Source organism: Salminus brasiliensis, chromosome 3 (assembly GCF_030463535.1).
Source record: "Salminus brasiliensis chromosome 3, fSalBra1.hap2, whole genome shotgun sequence".
Taxonomy (NCBI): domain Eukaryota; kingdom Metazoa; phylum Chordata; class Actinopteri; order Characiformes; family Bryconidae; genus Salminus; species Salminus brasiliensis.
Genome location: NC_132880.1, coordinates 52333314 through 52350384, shown reverse-complemented (window position 1 = coordinate 52350384; position 17071 = coordinate 52333314). Strand labels below are relative to the sequence as shown.

General features: G+C 43.7%; 1 protein-coding gene and 1 pseudogene across 1 annotated transcript; both read left to right on the top strand.

Annotated features, from left to right (window-relative positions):
- The first annotated feature begins 1154 nt into the window (after positions 1–1154).
- LOC140552357 (hemoglobin subunit alpha-like) lies at positions 1155–2309 on the top strand. Its single transcript, XM_072676577.1, has 3 exons — positions 1155–1336; positions 1531–1738; positions 2084–2309. Exons 1-3 carry the CDS (start codon positions 1242–1244, stop codon positions 2210–2212), a joined length of 432 nt encoding a protein of 143 aa, XP_072532678.1. The 5' UTR covers positions 1155–1241; the 3' UTR covers positions 2213–2309.
- A 3314-nt stretch (positions 2310–5623) lies between these two features.
- On the top strand, positions 5624–15449 carry LOC140551111 (hemoglobin subunit beta-2-like; annotated as a pseudogene).
- The last annotated feature ends 1622 nt before the right edge of the window (positions 15450–17071 follow it).

Below are 17071 nucleotides of genomic sequence, written 5' to 3'. Positions count from 1 at the left end.
GTGTAAGGCATATTTTGCAAACTTGCAGTGTATTTAACTTCAAAGTGGTTAGATGAATGTGTATTTTATCAGTACACAATGCCTTTAATTATCATTAAAGTAATTAATAAAAATACATTTTCTCTAGCCACATTTACATACGTAGGCTATAGTGTAAAGTAATCATTTGAGAATAACGACTTATTTTAAAATTGTACAGTTTACCGAGCACTGAAGAAGACACTGCTCTCTACATTTTGGGCAACGCCAATTATCTAAAAACTGTCATTAAAACGTTTCTACAATCTTACTAATTGTAATTTTTGTCGTTTTAATATATGAATGAAACGCAATGAAACGTGTACTGAAAAGAATACCACGCTGAATGTACTGGTTCAAATGGGATAAAACGTAACTGTTGTTTTATTAATTAATTAATTGTTTTAATAAATTAATTAAATAATTTATTATTGTTTTTTTCATGTAAATACGAATTTACCATGTAAATTAATGTACCATGTTAATTTGAAACAAATATTCGTAAAAAATCCTTATCTAGTCAAAATGTTTTTCGCAAAATCTGACTGTAGCTTTATTTTGTATGAAAACAGAGACCCCACTACACCTGTATATATTTAGACATTCGAAATAGAACATTTTATCGGCATTAATAAACCTTTGCATTCATCAACCAATTGTGTCACTGACACTTCGAATTATTGTCTTTTACACTGTATGTATATCCTTAACCCGGCATGTATACTCTGTAACTATATCCTTCTCATTGTGTGCATACACTGTCTTTAAATTCTCGTTTTATAATTGTGTATGAAAATAAAGATTTTGTTATTTTGATTTTACATACCACTGCACGTCCCATGTGTTTTAGTAATCAATGGCACTACACTGGACACAGCCCAGAGATTTTTTTGTTCTTCACTTACACTTAAACGAGTTAATAAGCCAAATATGATATAAAGCTTTAAAGAAATACCTTAATACAGATTTGCCCCAGCAAGTAATACGTGATTGAAAAAAAAATATTTTCGTTATCTGAATTATACCAGCGCAAAACCTGGCAATGGTTTGATTAAGCAGGGTGGAGACGTGCGGTAACGTGCGTCAGAGGTGTGGTTTGGAGAAGATGCAGACGGGTGGGTCTGCTTCTGCGTTTAATATAAATGAGGACAACATTTTCATTTTCACCAGGAGCTTTATTTCTACATTCTGAATACATCCAGACTTAAGAAGAAGACGCAGCGATGAGTCTAACTGCTAAGGACATCTCCGTGGTGAAAGGCCTTTGGGCCAAGATCTCCTCCAAGGCCGATGACATCGGGGCTGAAGCCTTGGGCAGGTAATTTCATTGTGTTGGATATAATTAGGATAATTATGAATTAGGTTGAGCATGTTTTTGATAACACTTTCTAGAGGCCTCCTCTTCTTTAGAAATCATCTTGTTTCTTTCTAAATTACTTGCATGAATATTGTTCTAAATAGTGCTTGTAGGTTAATATTTGTGAGATATATAATATATGTTGTCTCCATCAGAATGCTCACCGTGTATCCCCAGACCAAGACCTACTTTGCCCATTGGGCTGACCTGAGCCCTGGATCTGCTCCAGTAAAGAAGCATGGAAAGACCATCATGGCTGCCGTTGGTGATGCAGTGAGCAAAATTGAAGACCTTCCTGGTGCTATGTCTCAGCTCAGTGAACTGCATGCTTACAAGCTGCGAGTGGACCCTGCCAATTTCAAAGTAGGTCTGCTTTAGGGATGCCTATCCATGGTCTTGGAAATCTTCTAAACAAATTCCAGTTTTCCTAATTCATGTAAAGAGAGTGTTCAGTGGGATGCTCTCTCTACCATTTGAGAATGATGTTAGTGCTCAGATGCTTTTTGAGAAATCTAGCCCTATAGAGCTCTATATACATGTTACAACAAATATTGGCTTTATTAGTGTGGTAAATTAGAGTTAGAGATGACTTTCCAGATCTGTAGGACTGACGATTGTGCACCACTTTACTGTAAAACAAAAATAGAATTTCAAACTGTATTTTATTGTATGACATTGTATGTTTTTCTGTTTTCTCTTTAATCTCAGATCCTGGCCCACAACATCATTGTGGTTGTGGGCATGCTGTTCCCTGGAGATTTCACTCCTGAAGCTCACGTGTCCCTAGACAAGTTTCTCCAGAATGTGGCCTGGTGTCTTGCTGAGAGATACCGCTAAACCACCAATAAGGAGAGACTTTCAACGGACATAGTTGTTCTGTGACAGAACCATGTCTGAATAAAATAAATCAATGAATGAAAATCAAGATGTTTAATTTGTGTTTTAATTAAACAAGTGAGTAATGCTTAGAAAAAGAAGGGCACCCTGGGACAGACAAAGACACTGGGACATTACTTTAATTGGTTAGTTAGGGCCCATAACCTTATACATATTTTATGTGCAGCACTGTGAAATTCTAGAAAGATCATGCACCCAGGCTATAACCTTCCAGAGCTGTTGGTTGTATATGTCCCACTGTGTGACTAGTTAAATGTTGCAAACTATACAGTCTGCTCCGATAGGAGTAGGCCAATTCCTTCTTTTTTGCTGTAAAGATATTTGGGTTTAAGAAAATAGAAAATAAATCAGAATTTCTGCATTTCTTTTTGATAGTGTCATGATCCACACGGTCTGACAAAAATGGGTGAACACTCGCAGGGAATGGACCAAAGCGAGAAGTTTATTGTGGGACAATAAACCATAAAACAAACAGAAAACGCAGCAAGAATTACATGGGGCAAAGGGGAACAGAAACAACAACCGTGACAACCAAGAGGGGCAAAACAAAAGAACACACCTGGGGCTGGCGAGGCACTAGGGGGAGTTCTTGATCACCTGTGAGCCATGGCCCGAGACCGCCCCTGGGGCGGGCGTGACAGCACCAGCGGAGAGGCGAACCTCCCGGGGGCGACCACACGCCTGGGGCCTACGCCCATGAAGACCAATACCCTGATCGGCCGGCACCCAGGAGCGCCCCTCGGGACCCTACCCCTCCACTGAAGCGCTGCTTCCGGCCCCCACGCCTCGGGGAACCCAGCCCTTGGCTGACCGCTCAAACGGGGGTCCCCTTGCTTCCGCAGGCCCTGGTTGCATTTCCTCTGGGGTGACCATGTCCCGGGACCCAGGCCCCACAGGCTTAGCTGAAAAACATGAATCAAGAAACAAGACTGGGGTGAAAACTTTAACACGACTGAAAACCAGAAACCACAACCACCTAACTTGTGTGGGGTCTAGGTGTCTGTAGCTCGAGTCCACTGCGGGGGCCGATGATCATTGCCCCAGGCAGGTGCACACAGGCTCTATAACTGGGGGCCACAGGCTCTATAACTGACGCGGTGGGCGGCATCGCAGGAACCGACGTGGAGGGCGCGGTCTTCGAAGGGGCCGACGCGAAGGGCGCCGTAGCCATCGAAGGGGCCGACATAGCCGTCGAAGGGGGCGACGTGGAGGGCGCCGTCTTCGAGGGCACTGGTGAAGCAATCCCCGCCTTCGCTGGACCTTGGGCAGCTGGTACTGCTTGCTTTGGGTCCTGGGGTCCTGGGTACCACTGCCAGACCAGACCTTGAACCTGGGACAGCTGGCCCTGCTTGCCCGACAGGGGGTGCAGAAGCCACTGCCCAAACACGAACAGAGGTGGACGGGGCCGCCGACATGACTCGAGAGGTGGACGGGGTCGCCTCCTTGACCCGTGAGGGTCCGCTGGGCGCCTCCTTGAACCGTGAGGGCGCGCTGGGCGCCTCCTTGAGTTCGGAGGGCGCGATGGGCGCCTCCGTGGCTTGACTGGCGGGCTGGGCCACCTCCTTGAACCATGAGGGCGCGCTGGGCACCTTCTTGAACCGTGAGGGCGCGTGAGGGTGCGCTGGGTGCCTCCTTGAACCGTGAGGGTGCGCTGGGCACCTCCTTGAGTTCGGAGGGCGCGATGGGCGCCACCGTGGCTTGACTGGCGGGCTGGGCCGCCTCCTTGGCCGGTGAGGGTGCGCTGGGCGCCGACGTGACCTGAAAGGGAGTGCCGGGCACCAGCATGACGTGATCCTGGGCCGCGAGCGCCGCCTTGACGTGATCCGGGGCCGCGAGCGCCGCCTTGACGTGATCTGGGGAGCTGGGCACAGCCACCATAGCAGAGACCCTAGGTGTAGGCCTAGGGCCATGCACCTCGGAAACAGACGTCGGGCTGAGGTGGCACACGCCCACCTTCATGGGCTCGCTGACAGGTACCGCAGACGACGACGCCAACGACTCTGGACCCGTAAACCCACCCCGACGCTGCGTAACCGGACCGGTCTGCCTTCCAGGCCCGGCAGCTAAACCCCCAGCTCTCTGTGACTTGGGCTGTGACATGGTGGCGGTAGTCAAGTCAAGTGAGATTTATTTGTATAGCGCTTTTTACAACTGTTGTCGTCACAAAGCAGCTTTACATAATTAGTACTTAATAAAGGACAGAGACAAAGAAGAAAGAAGAAATAACATGAAGGACCCCTGTGAGCAAGCCAACGGCGACAGGGGCAAGGAAAAACTCCCTCAAAGCTGGAGGAAGAAACCTTGGGAGGAACCAAGACTCACAAGGGGGACCCATCCTCCTCTGGTCAGAACTATTTAAACATTAATGATAAAAATTACTAAACCAGATACAACAGAAAGTTAATAGTGGTTATAATAGTGGCAGACAGCCACGAGTCCATCTAGCTTTCAACACGGCCACCAAACGATCTTGCCATCACCTTTGAGAACTCACTGGTCACTCCTTCTACTGAAGTCCGAAGCCTTGGTGTAGTGATGGATGATCAGTTATCGTTCTCAAGTCATGTTGCAAACGTAACTCGGTCCTGCAGATTCCTCCTGTACAACATCCGGAGAATTCGACCCTTCCTCTCTAGAGAGGCCACCCAGGTCCTTGTTCAGTCTCTCGTCACTTCCAGACTTGACTACTGCAACTCTCTTCTGGCTGGTCTCCCTCTGCGCACCATCAGGCCCCTGCACCTCATCCAGAATGCAGCGGCACGGGTCGTCTTCAATGTCCCAAAATTTAGCCATGTCACTCCACTGCTGCGTTCTCTCCACTGGCTTCCTGTAGCTGCTGCCCGCATCAGATTCAGAACCCTGACGCTGGCCTACAAAGCCAAGACTGGACCAGCCCCTCCGTATCTGATGGCAATGGTCAAAAGCCGATCCGCACCAAGAGCCCTTCGAGCTTCAAGTACGGCTCGGCTTGACCCGCCATCCCTCAAAATCCGCGGAAGACAAGCGTCCAGGCTTTTTTCTGTCCTGGCACCAAAGAGGTGGAACGAGCTGCCCCTGGGTGTCCGAACGGCCGAGTCGCTCGCTGTCTTCAAACGCAGACTGAAGACCCACCTCTTCAGAGAGTACTTGGACGAATAGTTCTATGGTCGCCTTATTGTATTGTGTTTAGCAATGTCTAAGCTTAGAGGTATCTTTTGAATTATTAGCCTATTCTAACTAGCTAAGGTTTTCTTGGGTAAATAGCAAAGCACTTTGTAAGTCGCTCTGGATATAAGCGTCTGCTAAATGCTGTAAATGTAAACGTAAATGTAAACAGGCAGCAGCGTCAGGCGGGAGAGCCGCTGGTCCGCCATGGGTGGTGGCGGGCGGGGGGGCCCGCTGTCCGGACTGGTAGGTGGCAGCTGGTTTGACGCAGGTAGAGGGGACCTCAGCGGGCAGTCTTCCAGCAGGTCGGGCTGGGTGGCCATTTACTCTGAGAAGGTAAAAAGAGAAAGAGAAAGTTCTAAAATTGAGCCTTGCGGAACTCCATATCTTACTTCTGTGTAATTTGAAGATAAATCTTTTATCTTTACGTACTGATAGAGTTCCATTAGATATGATTTGAACCATGATAGGGCTGTCCCTGTGATTCCAACCATTTTCTCTAACCTTTCTAGTAATATACTATGATCTATTGTATCAAAGGCTGCACTAAGGTCTAGTAGGACAAACAAAGATACGTAGCCTTGATCAGAGGCAAGAAGGAGATCATTTGTAATCTTCACTAGGGCTGTCTCTGTGCTGTGATTGAGTCTAAATCCAGACTGGAATTCCTCATACATGTAATTTTTACTCAGGTATAAGCAGAGTTGTTGGGCCACAGCTTTTTCTAATATCTTAGATACGAATGTTAAGTTGGAGATGGGTCTATAATTAGATAATACGCTAGGATCAAGATTTGGTTTCTTGATTAAAGGTTTTATAACTGCTATTTTAAGGGTTTGGGGTACATGCCCAAGGCAAAGGGATGAATTTACAATTGTTAAAAGAGGTCTGATTATAATTGGGAGTATTTCGTTTAGCAATTTAGAGGAAATTGGGTCGAGTGTACAGGTTGTACAATTAGCTGAGGAAATAATTTTTTTCTAGTTCGGGCTGTGGAACTGGGTAGAAGGCTTCCAGCCAAGTTTTGTTCTAAAGCAGCTACATCAGGTGATGACCATGTTTGATTTAATAAGCAGGGTTGGATTTGTTGTCTAATATTTTCTATTTTATTATTAAAATAGTCCATAAAAACATGACTGGTTAAAGATGTTGGAATCTGGGGTTGAGTATCTGCCTGGTTTTTAGTAAGTTTAGAGATCTCATTTAAAAAAGAACTTTTTTTGTTCTTTTAAAAAGATTTTTTTTGTTTTTCTCGATCAGCGAGCCCAAATACACTGAGCGAGCTTTAATGAGTGCCTTTCTATATTGACTAAGGCTGTCCTTCCATGCAGAGTGGAACACCTCTAGTTTGGTCGTCCGCCATTTACGCTCTAGTTTCCGCACTGTTTGTTTTAAGGTACGAGTTTGATCACTGTACCACGGTGCGAGCCTTTACTGCTTCAACATTTTATTTTTAAACGGTGCTACTTTGTCTAAGGTTGATCGAAGGGTATTTTCTAGATCGTTTGTTAATTTAACGAGCTCCGTTAGGTCTGACGGAGTGTAAGCTAAGGTGGATAGAGGTGGGAGGTTTTTAGTAAACTGTACAGCTGTCATTGTGGTTATTGTGCGCTTTAGACAGTGTTTGGGGGACGAATTAACATTTTGCCTTAGATGTAGCTCAAAGGAGATTAGATAATGATCTGATATTACTGAGCTCTGAGGTACAATATTTAGCTGATCAATGCTAACACCCAGGGTCAGGACTAAATCTAGGGCATGATTACAGTAATGTGTGGGACCAGTTACATTTTGTATAATGCCAACAGAATCTAAAATTGATACAAACGCCTTTGTTAATGGATCGTCTGCTTTTTCAAAGTGAATATTAAAATCTCCTACTATTATAACTTTGTCGCTGCACACTGCCAAGTCTGCAGCAAAATGACTAAATTCTTTTAAAAATTCAGAATAGGGCCCTGGAGGCCTATAAATATTAATCAGTGAGAAAACATTTATATTTGTGCCTGGATTTGATATATTAATGTAGAGAATCTCAAAAAAGTGAAGGTGTTACAGTATTTTTGAATAATCTCTAGTGTATTCTGGTAGATTATGCATGCTCCACCTCCTCTGCCTGATAATCTAGGGCTATGTACATATTTATAACCTGTGGGGGTGGCTTCATTTAGTGCTATACATTGATCAGGTCTAATCCAGGTTTCAGTGAGGCAGAAAACGTCTAGTTTCTGATCACATATCATTTCATTTACGATCACTGCTTTCGAGGATAGTGATCTAATGTTAAGTAGACCGAGCTTTAGGTCTGAGGTGGTGCTGTTATCGTTGAAATGAGAGATTTTAACACTGATTAAATTATTAAAACGAGCTGATCTAGATGTTCTATGTTTAGGTTTAAGTCGGGGCACAGACACAGTCTCAATACGGTGAAACCTGGGTGACGCCTCAAAGCAGCTCCCAGACGGTGGGTTTAGCCTGTCAGTCTGCGGCCTGGTCCCAGCTCTGGACTGTCAGCAGCCTTTTACACTCCTCTGCGACTAACTAGCAGACTATGTGCTATGCTGCACGAAAAAAAAACAGGCTTGCCCTCAAATGTTAGCCAATTATCTATGAAGCCCACATGATTTTCCGAACACCACTTGGACATCCAGCGGTTCAGCGCTGTGAGTCGGCTGTAGGACTCAGCGCCGCGCCTCACTGGGATGGGACCAGAGCAAATTACGGCATCGGACATCGTCTGGGCTAGGTAGGGCGATCTGGGAGCTGGTCGAGCCTGATAGCGAGCGTTATGAGCTCATCCAGCTCAAGAGACTCACCTCGGCACGCCAACTCCTGCTGCAAACGGGGGGCAAGCCCGTTGCGGAACTGGGCAGCCAGCACGGCGTGGCTCCACCCACTACGCGCAGCCAAGGAGCGGAACTCCAGCGCATAGTGGGCTACCGACCTGCTGCCCTGCTCCAGCCACAGCAACAGGTCGCCCGGCGTGAGCCCCCCTCGAGGACGCTGAAACACCGCCTTGAAGTGCTTCAGGTACTCCAAGAAGGGCTCCACGCTAAGCTCCTCCCAGGTGGCTATGGCCCAATCCAGAGCTTCTCCAGCGAGACGGGATACAAGAAAGGCGACCTTCGCCTGGTCAGTGCTGGTTCCTTGACTACATAAATAAATCGAGCACTGAAACAAGAACCCCTCGCAAAGCTCTGGATCGCCTGAATACGTATCCGGAATGTCCATCGGATACGGACTGGTGACTTGGCTGGGAAGACTAGCAGGCTTCAACGAAGTCTGTAAACGATTCGTGAGCCTCTGGATGTCACCCACTAGTTACATTTACATTTACATTTACGGCATTTAGCAGACGCTCTTATGCAGAGCGACTTACAAAGTGCTTTGCTATTTGCTACTAGTTGGGCGACTAGCTGCCGTTGGTTCGCCTGTTGCTGCCTCAGGCAACCAACGGCCTCAGAAACACTCTGTAGAGAGTGCTGCTGCTGCCCCAAGACTTGTCCTTGGGCGCGAGCAGCTAGATTTCTGGCATCCATTCCCGCTGTTCGGGGGTATTCGGCCGAGAATTCTGTCATGATCCACACGGTCTGACAAGAATGGGTGAACACTCCCAGGGAATGGACCAAAGCGAGAAGTTTATTGTGGGACAATAAACCATAAAACAAACAGAAAACGCAGCAAGAATTACGTGGGGCAAAGAGGAACAGAAACAACAACCGTGACAACCATAAGGGGCAGAACAAAAGAACACACCTGGGGCTGGCGAGGCACTAGGGCTGTGCAAGCTGCCAGAGCTGAGCCTGTACCGCTATACGGAAACATAAACCACCAGGCCGAGCCTGGAAAAACTCTCAACTGAGACAAAGGAGGTGCGCTAGTCAGGCACGCTGAACTTACACGACTCGTGGGAGTGGGGAGTCAAACGCCAAACCTAGATGACCGAACCGGTCCGACGGAGGGGAAGCTACCTGACAGAACGAGCTTGAGAGTTGCTCACTAGCTCCAGACCCTGAGCCCGCTAAAACCGTGAAGCCTGGCGAGATCGCCGCAGACCTGCAGTAGCCCCCAAACAGACCCTGAGAATAATACTGCCTAGCTATTTAGCTTGCTATACTCAACTAGCTACGGCCAGAAGAGTCCTCTAGATACAGACGGACTCACAGACGAGACCGGTGAACACTGAGTACCCAAGGTTAGCTGAGTGTCCTGAGTGCATTGGTTGCACTAAGAGTAATTCTCTGCAACCGGCAGTCGACGCTAGCCCTACTTAAATACACCAGCCCACAGGTGTAACACATTAACCAAACGATGAACAGACACATGACAAACACAACCTAAAACCAAGATGGCGACGATGGGTGTCAACACAAGAGTCCTTTTCAACATAAAAGTCCAGAGCATAACAAAACATGACATGACTTTGAGTTCTTGATCGCCTGTGAGCTGCGGCCCGAGACTGCCCCTGGGGCGGGCGCAGCGGCGCGGGCGTGACAGATAGTTACATTATCTTACATGATCTTAAACAACTTCGGGCATGGCACCTTTTGTTTGACCCACTCATTTCCAAGTGAACAAAGATATTTAAGAACACATGACTGAAAGATGTTTCTTGTGTGCCCTGTTGCTAGAGTGACAATTGGCAGCTCTAAATGTCCACTACTGAGCCTTGGTTTTCCCTGCAATTGTTTTTAAAAAGAATAAACCAAGATGAAAACCATGGAGTTGTCCATTTAAAAAGAGCCTTTTTTTAAAGATTTTATTTTATTTGAGAAGTAGTAAACAGCTCACATACTTCCTCTTTAGAGTGCTTATATTGTCACAAACTGGCATTGCTAATTGCTAAATTTAAAAAGAAAACAGCCAGACTGCTGCATTAATTTACTCTTCACCTATTCACACACATACACCAATGATTATTGTGACTATTGATTGGCCAGATTTAATAACAAGATCAACTCTGATGCTGATTTGGTGGAATGCAATTAAATTACTTCCCAGATAACATGCCAATGTTGGATCTGTAAGGGTAGCCCAACTAGGGACCAGAAATTGTTTTACATAGGTTTCCTGTGGGCCCCACATATGGATGCCCACCGTGGTCCCACCAGGATCAGTGACTGCACATGGTGCATAAATGGGACCCATGTGAGATTGGGCCCATTGTGGCCTGTAAGGATAGGGCCCATTTGGGAAGCACATGTACAACACATGTACAAACAAGTGGCGATTTCTGTACATTTCCGTAGCGTCGGTGCATTTTAACGGGGCTGTATGGAACGTTTTTTCATTGCTTCGAAACTCGCCAGCCATTGAATAAATGCCACGATTTTGTCCAGTAAATGGAGCTGTAGGCGGGTCTGGACGCGGAGCTTCTGCAAGATGATTGGAGGATCAGTGGAAAGGCTGAATCCCGTTTTGCTTGAGAGCTATTATGAGATCTACACTGTTACTTGGAGCTTCAGTCCCATCGCGGAATATCGGAATATATTCAGCACCCCTCTTAAGAAATGGTTTGTATTTCATTTGAATAGTCACTACTTTAATACATATGTGAAGGTAAATTGGTTCTGCCGAATTGCTTCTATGTGTGAGTGACTGGTGCCTTGTCCAGACAGTATTTCTTCCTTATACCTAATCATTCTTGGCAGGCTCTGGACCCACCCTGACCCTTACCAGAAAGAAGCGGATAGACGTCGTCCATGTTGTTCTGTGCAATGCTTTTAGTGCAAAAGAAAGCTTTTATTTTGGTTTTGTAAGTTTATTGTTTCATTAAACTATATATGAACAGTAGTTAGCCAACCTCTTATCTGAAGAAAAAAACAAACTCTTAAACTGAAAATCGTTAAAATGTAAGCTTACGAGCTCAAACCTACCCTATATTATGCTTCTTTCACGTGCTATCTGAATTACGGTACAAATTAGTTCCTTGCTTTAGAAGTTGCACATTAACTCCTCTTCAAGTCGTAATTTCTAGTAGGAAATTTAGAGATAATTTTAATACCCGAGTTCCTGAGTTGAGGTGGTCTTCAACCGTTTCACGTACCGGAGAAGACAGAATCAGTACTGCATGGACAGATCTATGTGCATTTGACTTGATCGAGGACGCGTTTTCAACCCATAATAAATTAACTACTCTGTTAGCACGGTGCAAGTATGAACGTTACCTTTTTTGCCAATGCCATTTTTCATGTCGCGACAGTGTAGAGCAAATTTCCTCGGACCTGGAGGAAGAGATCTTAGAAGGTTAAACCTTTAAAATTTTATAAAATCACTGCATGACATGCTCGTAATTCCGACTTCACAAGTTGGAAGGATCTTCTGACAACCATGTGAAAGTAGGAAAGAAGTAGAAAATTAATTCACGTGATGCGTTAAACTTTCATTGCCGAAAAGACTTGAAATCTTGATTTCAGAAAATAGAAAATTAAATCGAATTGACGTGTTAGTGAACACAGATTCTGGTGTTAAATATCTGGACACCTTAATGTTACGTCGCTGATAGCCATCCTGGTCGTTCTAAAATCGGGTGTTTTACTAAGCTTTAAATAAATGTTTTATTTTCACTTTAATAATAATGTACGCATTTTTAAGGTCTGTTTTTTGCATTTTCCCGGTTGGCCGACGTGCTATTTTGGCCAAACGTCTTGACACTTTTTTAGAAGGCGCTGGACCTTGTTTACACAAACATCCCCAGCGCGTACCAAGCGGAGCCCCGCCCCCACCTCACGTTCTCGGACCACATGTCTATGTGGCTGACTCCAGCATACACACTTCTCATCAGACGCTCCAGACCAGTTCAGAAGCAGGTGATCCACTGTCCCAACTTGCCTCAAGACGAGCACCATCGTCCCCGTGCCGAAGAAGCCAACGGTGTCCTGCCTCAATGACTACCGTCCCGTTGCTCTCACGCCCATCATCATGAAGTGCTTTGAGAGGCTAGTCATGAGGAACATCAAGACCCAACTGCCCTCTTCATTGGACCCCCTGCAGTTTGCATATGTCCCAACTTAGCGGAGAACCTCACCTGGTCCCTGAACACCAGCTCTACAGCCAAGAAAGCCCAGCAGCGTCTCTACTTCCTCCGGAAGCTGAGAAAGGCCTGTTTCCCCCCCACCCATCCTCACCCTTATCTATAGAGGGGCCATAGAGAGCATCCTGAGCAGCTGCATCACTTTTGTTACAGTTGATGTAGCTTGGAGACAGAGTCGGACATAAACGCAGGATATTTTTTAACAAAGGAAAACAAACAGAAAAAACAAGCTACAAACCAAACACTGAAACTAAAAACAGACATACAGAAACAGAACAAACAGAAAAAGCAAACATAAGCACTAAAAATAACAAACTAGAGGACAGGCCAAGCCAACAAGCCGTAAACTGGTGTGAACACACACATAAACATGCACATTTTAACACGCACAAAACCAAACAAAGAAAGGCTGAAACAAAGGTGCACAGAGACTAACAAGGGACTCAACACAAAACAGAGACAGACATGACAGAACAAGGGCAGGCATGACAGGTTGCATATTATTATTATTATTATTATTAGTAGTAGTAGTAGTAGTAGTTATTTTAGTTCATAATTTATTTATGCTAATGAACAGTTTTTGAAATGTAGCAATAATTATAAAAATGCATAACAATTAACTACAATTAAATGAGCACTCTTAGCCTACAGTACACTAACATATTCACAATATTCAAAAGCATGTCTACCTTTGCACGAGCGTTGCTGAATGAGAAACATTATTTAAACCCGTTAAAATCACTAGCACCTCCTGCTGGTGCAATACAGTATCTTAATTGTTTGTATTGTGTTTGAATAAATGTGAGAGGCAGGGGGCGACAACATTCCTTTTTTGACCAGGATGAGCTGATTTGTCCTGTTGAGCAGCACTTGACCTACTGAGGTAGTATTTTATCCCGGGCTCTATGCAGAGTGCATATGAGTGTAATATATATATATATATATATATATATATATATATATATATATATATATATATATATATATATATATACAGGGTTGTGAGTTTGATTCCCGGGCTCGGCAAGCTGTTGGGCCCTTGAGCAAGGCCCTTTACCCTCTCTGCTCCCCGGGCGCTGGAGTTGGCTGCCCACCTCACTGCCCCTAACACGTGTGTGTGTGTGTGTGTGTGTGTGTGTGTGTGTGTGTGTGTGTGTGAGTGTGTGTTCACTACCAGATGGGTTAAATGCGGAGGACACATTTCGCTGTACAGTGTACACTGACAGTGACAAATACGTGCACCTTTACAGGATTAGACTTAAGAAATAATGATCATTAAGTACTTATTTCATGAAGATATCAGAACTAAGAGGTGTTAAGACATGTAATGTAAGACACTGGCTAGCCTATGAGTGATCAGTTATAATAATTGTGGCATATTTTGAGAATGATTTGATTATAAGGAGATTATGGTTGCATTTAGATAAAAATAGTTTAATTTTCCTATCCATTGATTTGTCCTGGGCGTCATAATGAACGTTCAACTATTTAAATACCCTGTAAAATAGTAGAATTGTAATACACCTTTTTATGCTTCACTGATTCAGCCTGTGAAACACTTTGGTAGCACATATTGTTAATAAGTTTTTGCGACCATACAAACAACAGATTGACTCGCCTTGGAGTGCTGATAGGTTACATTCAGGCCAATGCATGTAATCAACACATAAAACACCTTTTTTATGCACAGCTTGAAGACGATTTGATGTACTCATCTGTTGATGAAAACTGCACACATAAATTTCAAAATGATTATTAAAACGTGTGCATTTCGACATAAACTACAAACATATTAACTGGTAGCTGATTTCAAATAGTTTAAGATGGTTATCAGCATGACTAACTTGACCAAGATAATCATACATGTTGACCTACTATTATTATTACTATTATTATTATTTTAAGATCTGATCAACCTGGTCACATTAGTGGATCAGCAGGGGTGTGTTGATTTAACTCAGTATTGAATTTATGTAAATATTTCAGTCAAGATATTCAACTTAGTATTTTGTTCCTAAATAATTTTATGTAATTTTGCAAATGTATGTAATATTGGTGATATCGCATATTTTGGATGATTTTACATTAACGTGAGCGCAGAAATACGTCTAAAAACAGTTAATGTAGTAAAAAATATTTCTTCAACTTATACTGCTCTTGCAATACTCATGCAACGTCAAATAACATATTACTGCAGCAGATCTCGAAAACGCACCTACATACAACTAAAAATTAAAGAACAAACGTTGATTCAATAAAGAACCGCGTTTACAATGTGTGGAAAACCTTTTAATGGATATACGTCACTCGACGTAATATCTCCTTTTACACATTGCACATTACAACATATCTTTTATGTAATGAACTATTTCTAGCCTCAATTTATAGAGTTTAGGTTCTATTGATGGAGTGTCTATAATTAAGCGTTTTGAAAAACCATAAGTCAAAAACGTTTAGATTCCTTCCTAATAATCCAATGTATCTATTCATTTCTATTATGTGTATTATTTTACTGCAACGTAACAATAATAAACTCACCAAATGAAAAAACACATAATATAAATTTAAATAAAAATATTTAGAGGTACTTCGCCAAATTTGGAAACTTGTACAACGCCGCTGCCATCATGGGGAACCCCCTGGTTGCAGCCCATGGTGCAGTTGTCCTCCATGGTCTGGGCAAAGCTGTGAAGAACATGGACAACATCAAGACAGCCTACGCTGAACTCAGTGTGCTGCACTCTAAGAAACTGCATGTGGATCCCGACAACTTCAGGGTGAGTAGTTTGTGGTTTGCGGAACATCTGTTTACCATCTCTGTTCAGCTGAAATTCATCACATTGATTCGTGTTTGTTCATTATCTTTATTTTTCTTCATACAGCTGCTGGCTGACTCTCTGACCATCGTCGTTGCCGCAAAACTGGGAAATGGATTTATAGGCAGCTTTCCAGAAGTTCCTGGCTGTCGTAGCTGCTGCCCTCAGAAAACAGTACCATTAAAAGTTGGATAAACCTGAATAGAATTACCATCAGACGTTTTGGGTTGTATAGACTAGCCTGTACCTGACAGTCAAAGCAAATAAACAGCTCCACTATTAAAATTCGCGTTTGCATTTTGTTTATTCGTAATTTTTTTTATGTCTTTACGGTCCGGTGCGTTTAATCACGTAGAAATATAATGCATTATTTACACCACTGTTGAAAAAAAATCACTATTCTATTTCGAATTACTATTTAACTAATTTGGTTGCAGAAAATATATAGTGTGAAATTATTCTATATTAGTCTAGTGCAGATTTACAGGTTTCATAAAATTAGTAAGAAGCTACTGAGCTATCAATGATAAATGTTTTGTCATCTCAAATGATTAGCTTCACAAATTACTCTGAAAGCTATACAGATCTCGAACGATCAAATCCTGGACTAGAAAATGTAACATCATTACTGTGAACAAAGAACATTTAACTTAGTTTGTTATAAAATTACTAATGTTCAGATTGTAATGATACAATAGTGATACAATTGTTTTGCAATAAATACAAATATAAACAAACAGTTTTTTTTTTTTACAAAACTGAAAAAGGACCACGTATATTTACATTATTTTAACATTAGTGGAAAGTGTCAGGTCCGCGTCGCCGCGCCCGCCCCGGGGGGCGGTCCCGAGCCGCGGTCCACAGGCTTCAGGGTCAAGGACTCTTATGTTCATGTTCATGTCACGGACGTTTAAGTTCTGGATTCACGTTCACGTCACTCACTGGACTTTTAGGTTGACAACCCTCCATGCACAACGTCATGTTTATTCACGTGTGTTTCATTTACGTTCATTGCATGTTTTGATTTGGGTCACCTGAGAGCTTGGGTATATAGGGAGCAAACGCGAGCTTCCCCTCGCCGAGAATTAAGGCTCCTTAGCCGACCTGGAGTGGCGGCGTCTGTGTACGGATCGTTAGCCGACCTGGAGTGGCGGCGTCTGTGTACGGATCGTTAGCAGACCGGGAGTGTCGGCGTCTTGGTATACTTGCTTTGCCAAGCTTTATGGTTGGCTTGATGTTCAAGAGATTCCTGGCCGTCTATGGTGTTTCCCTCGAGGACGTCTATGAGAGTCCGTTCACGTTCAGGAGCATTTTGCTGTTTGGTCGCCATGAGGATTCGGCGGCCAAACCCTTAGTTTCAAGTCAAATAAGTTTAGTTACGCCTGACGAGCGCGGTATTACGTTTTTGTTTCACTGGCCCTGCCGGTGACGTTTGGGTCTAGCATATTCTCCCTGTTGTTCTTCCCCATCTCGCCTGGCTCCCTGGCTACCAACCAGCCTCAGGTGGCTTTCAGGTTTTGCCCATGTTGCTTTGTCACGTTTGTATTTTGGTTAATCATTATCCCTTGTTATTGCTGCATTATTGTGTTTACCCCTGTTTTGTTTATTAAAATCTTGCACCGTCCCTGCGAGTGTTCTCCCGTCATTGATCTAGCCAGTCATGACAAAAGTGATCATTTTTGTCCATAAACGTCTCAAGAATATCCGAGGCACAGTTTGGAAAGTGTCATAAACTCAAACATATAAAAATTCACAAATTCTTTACTGTCTTTTTTAAGTGTTTTAACAAACTGCCTCTTAAAGGTG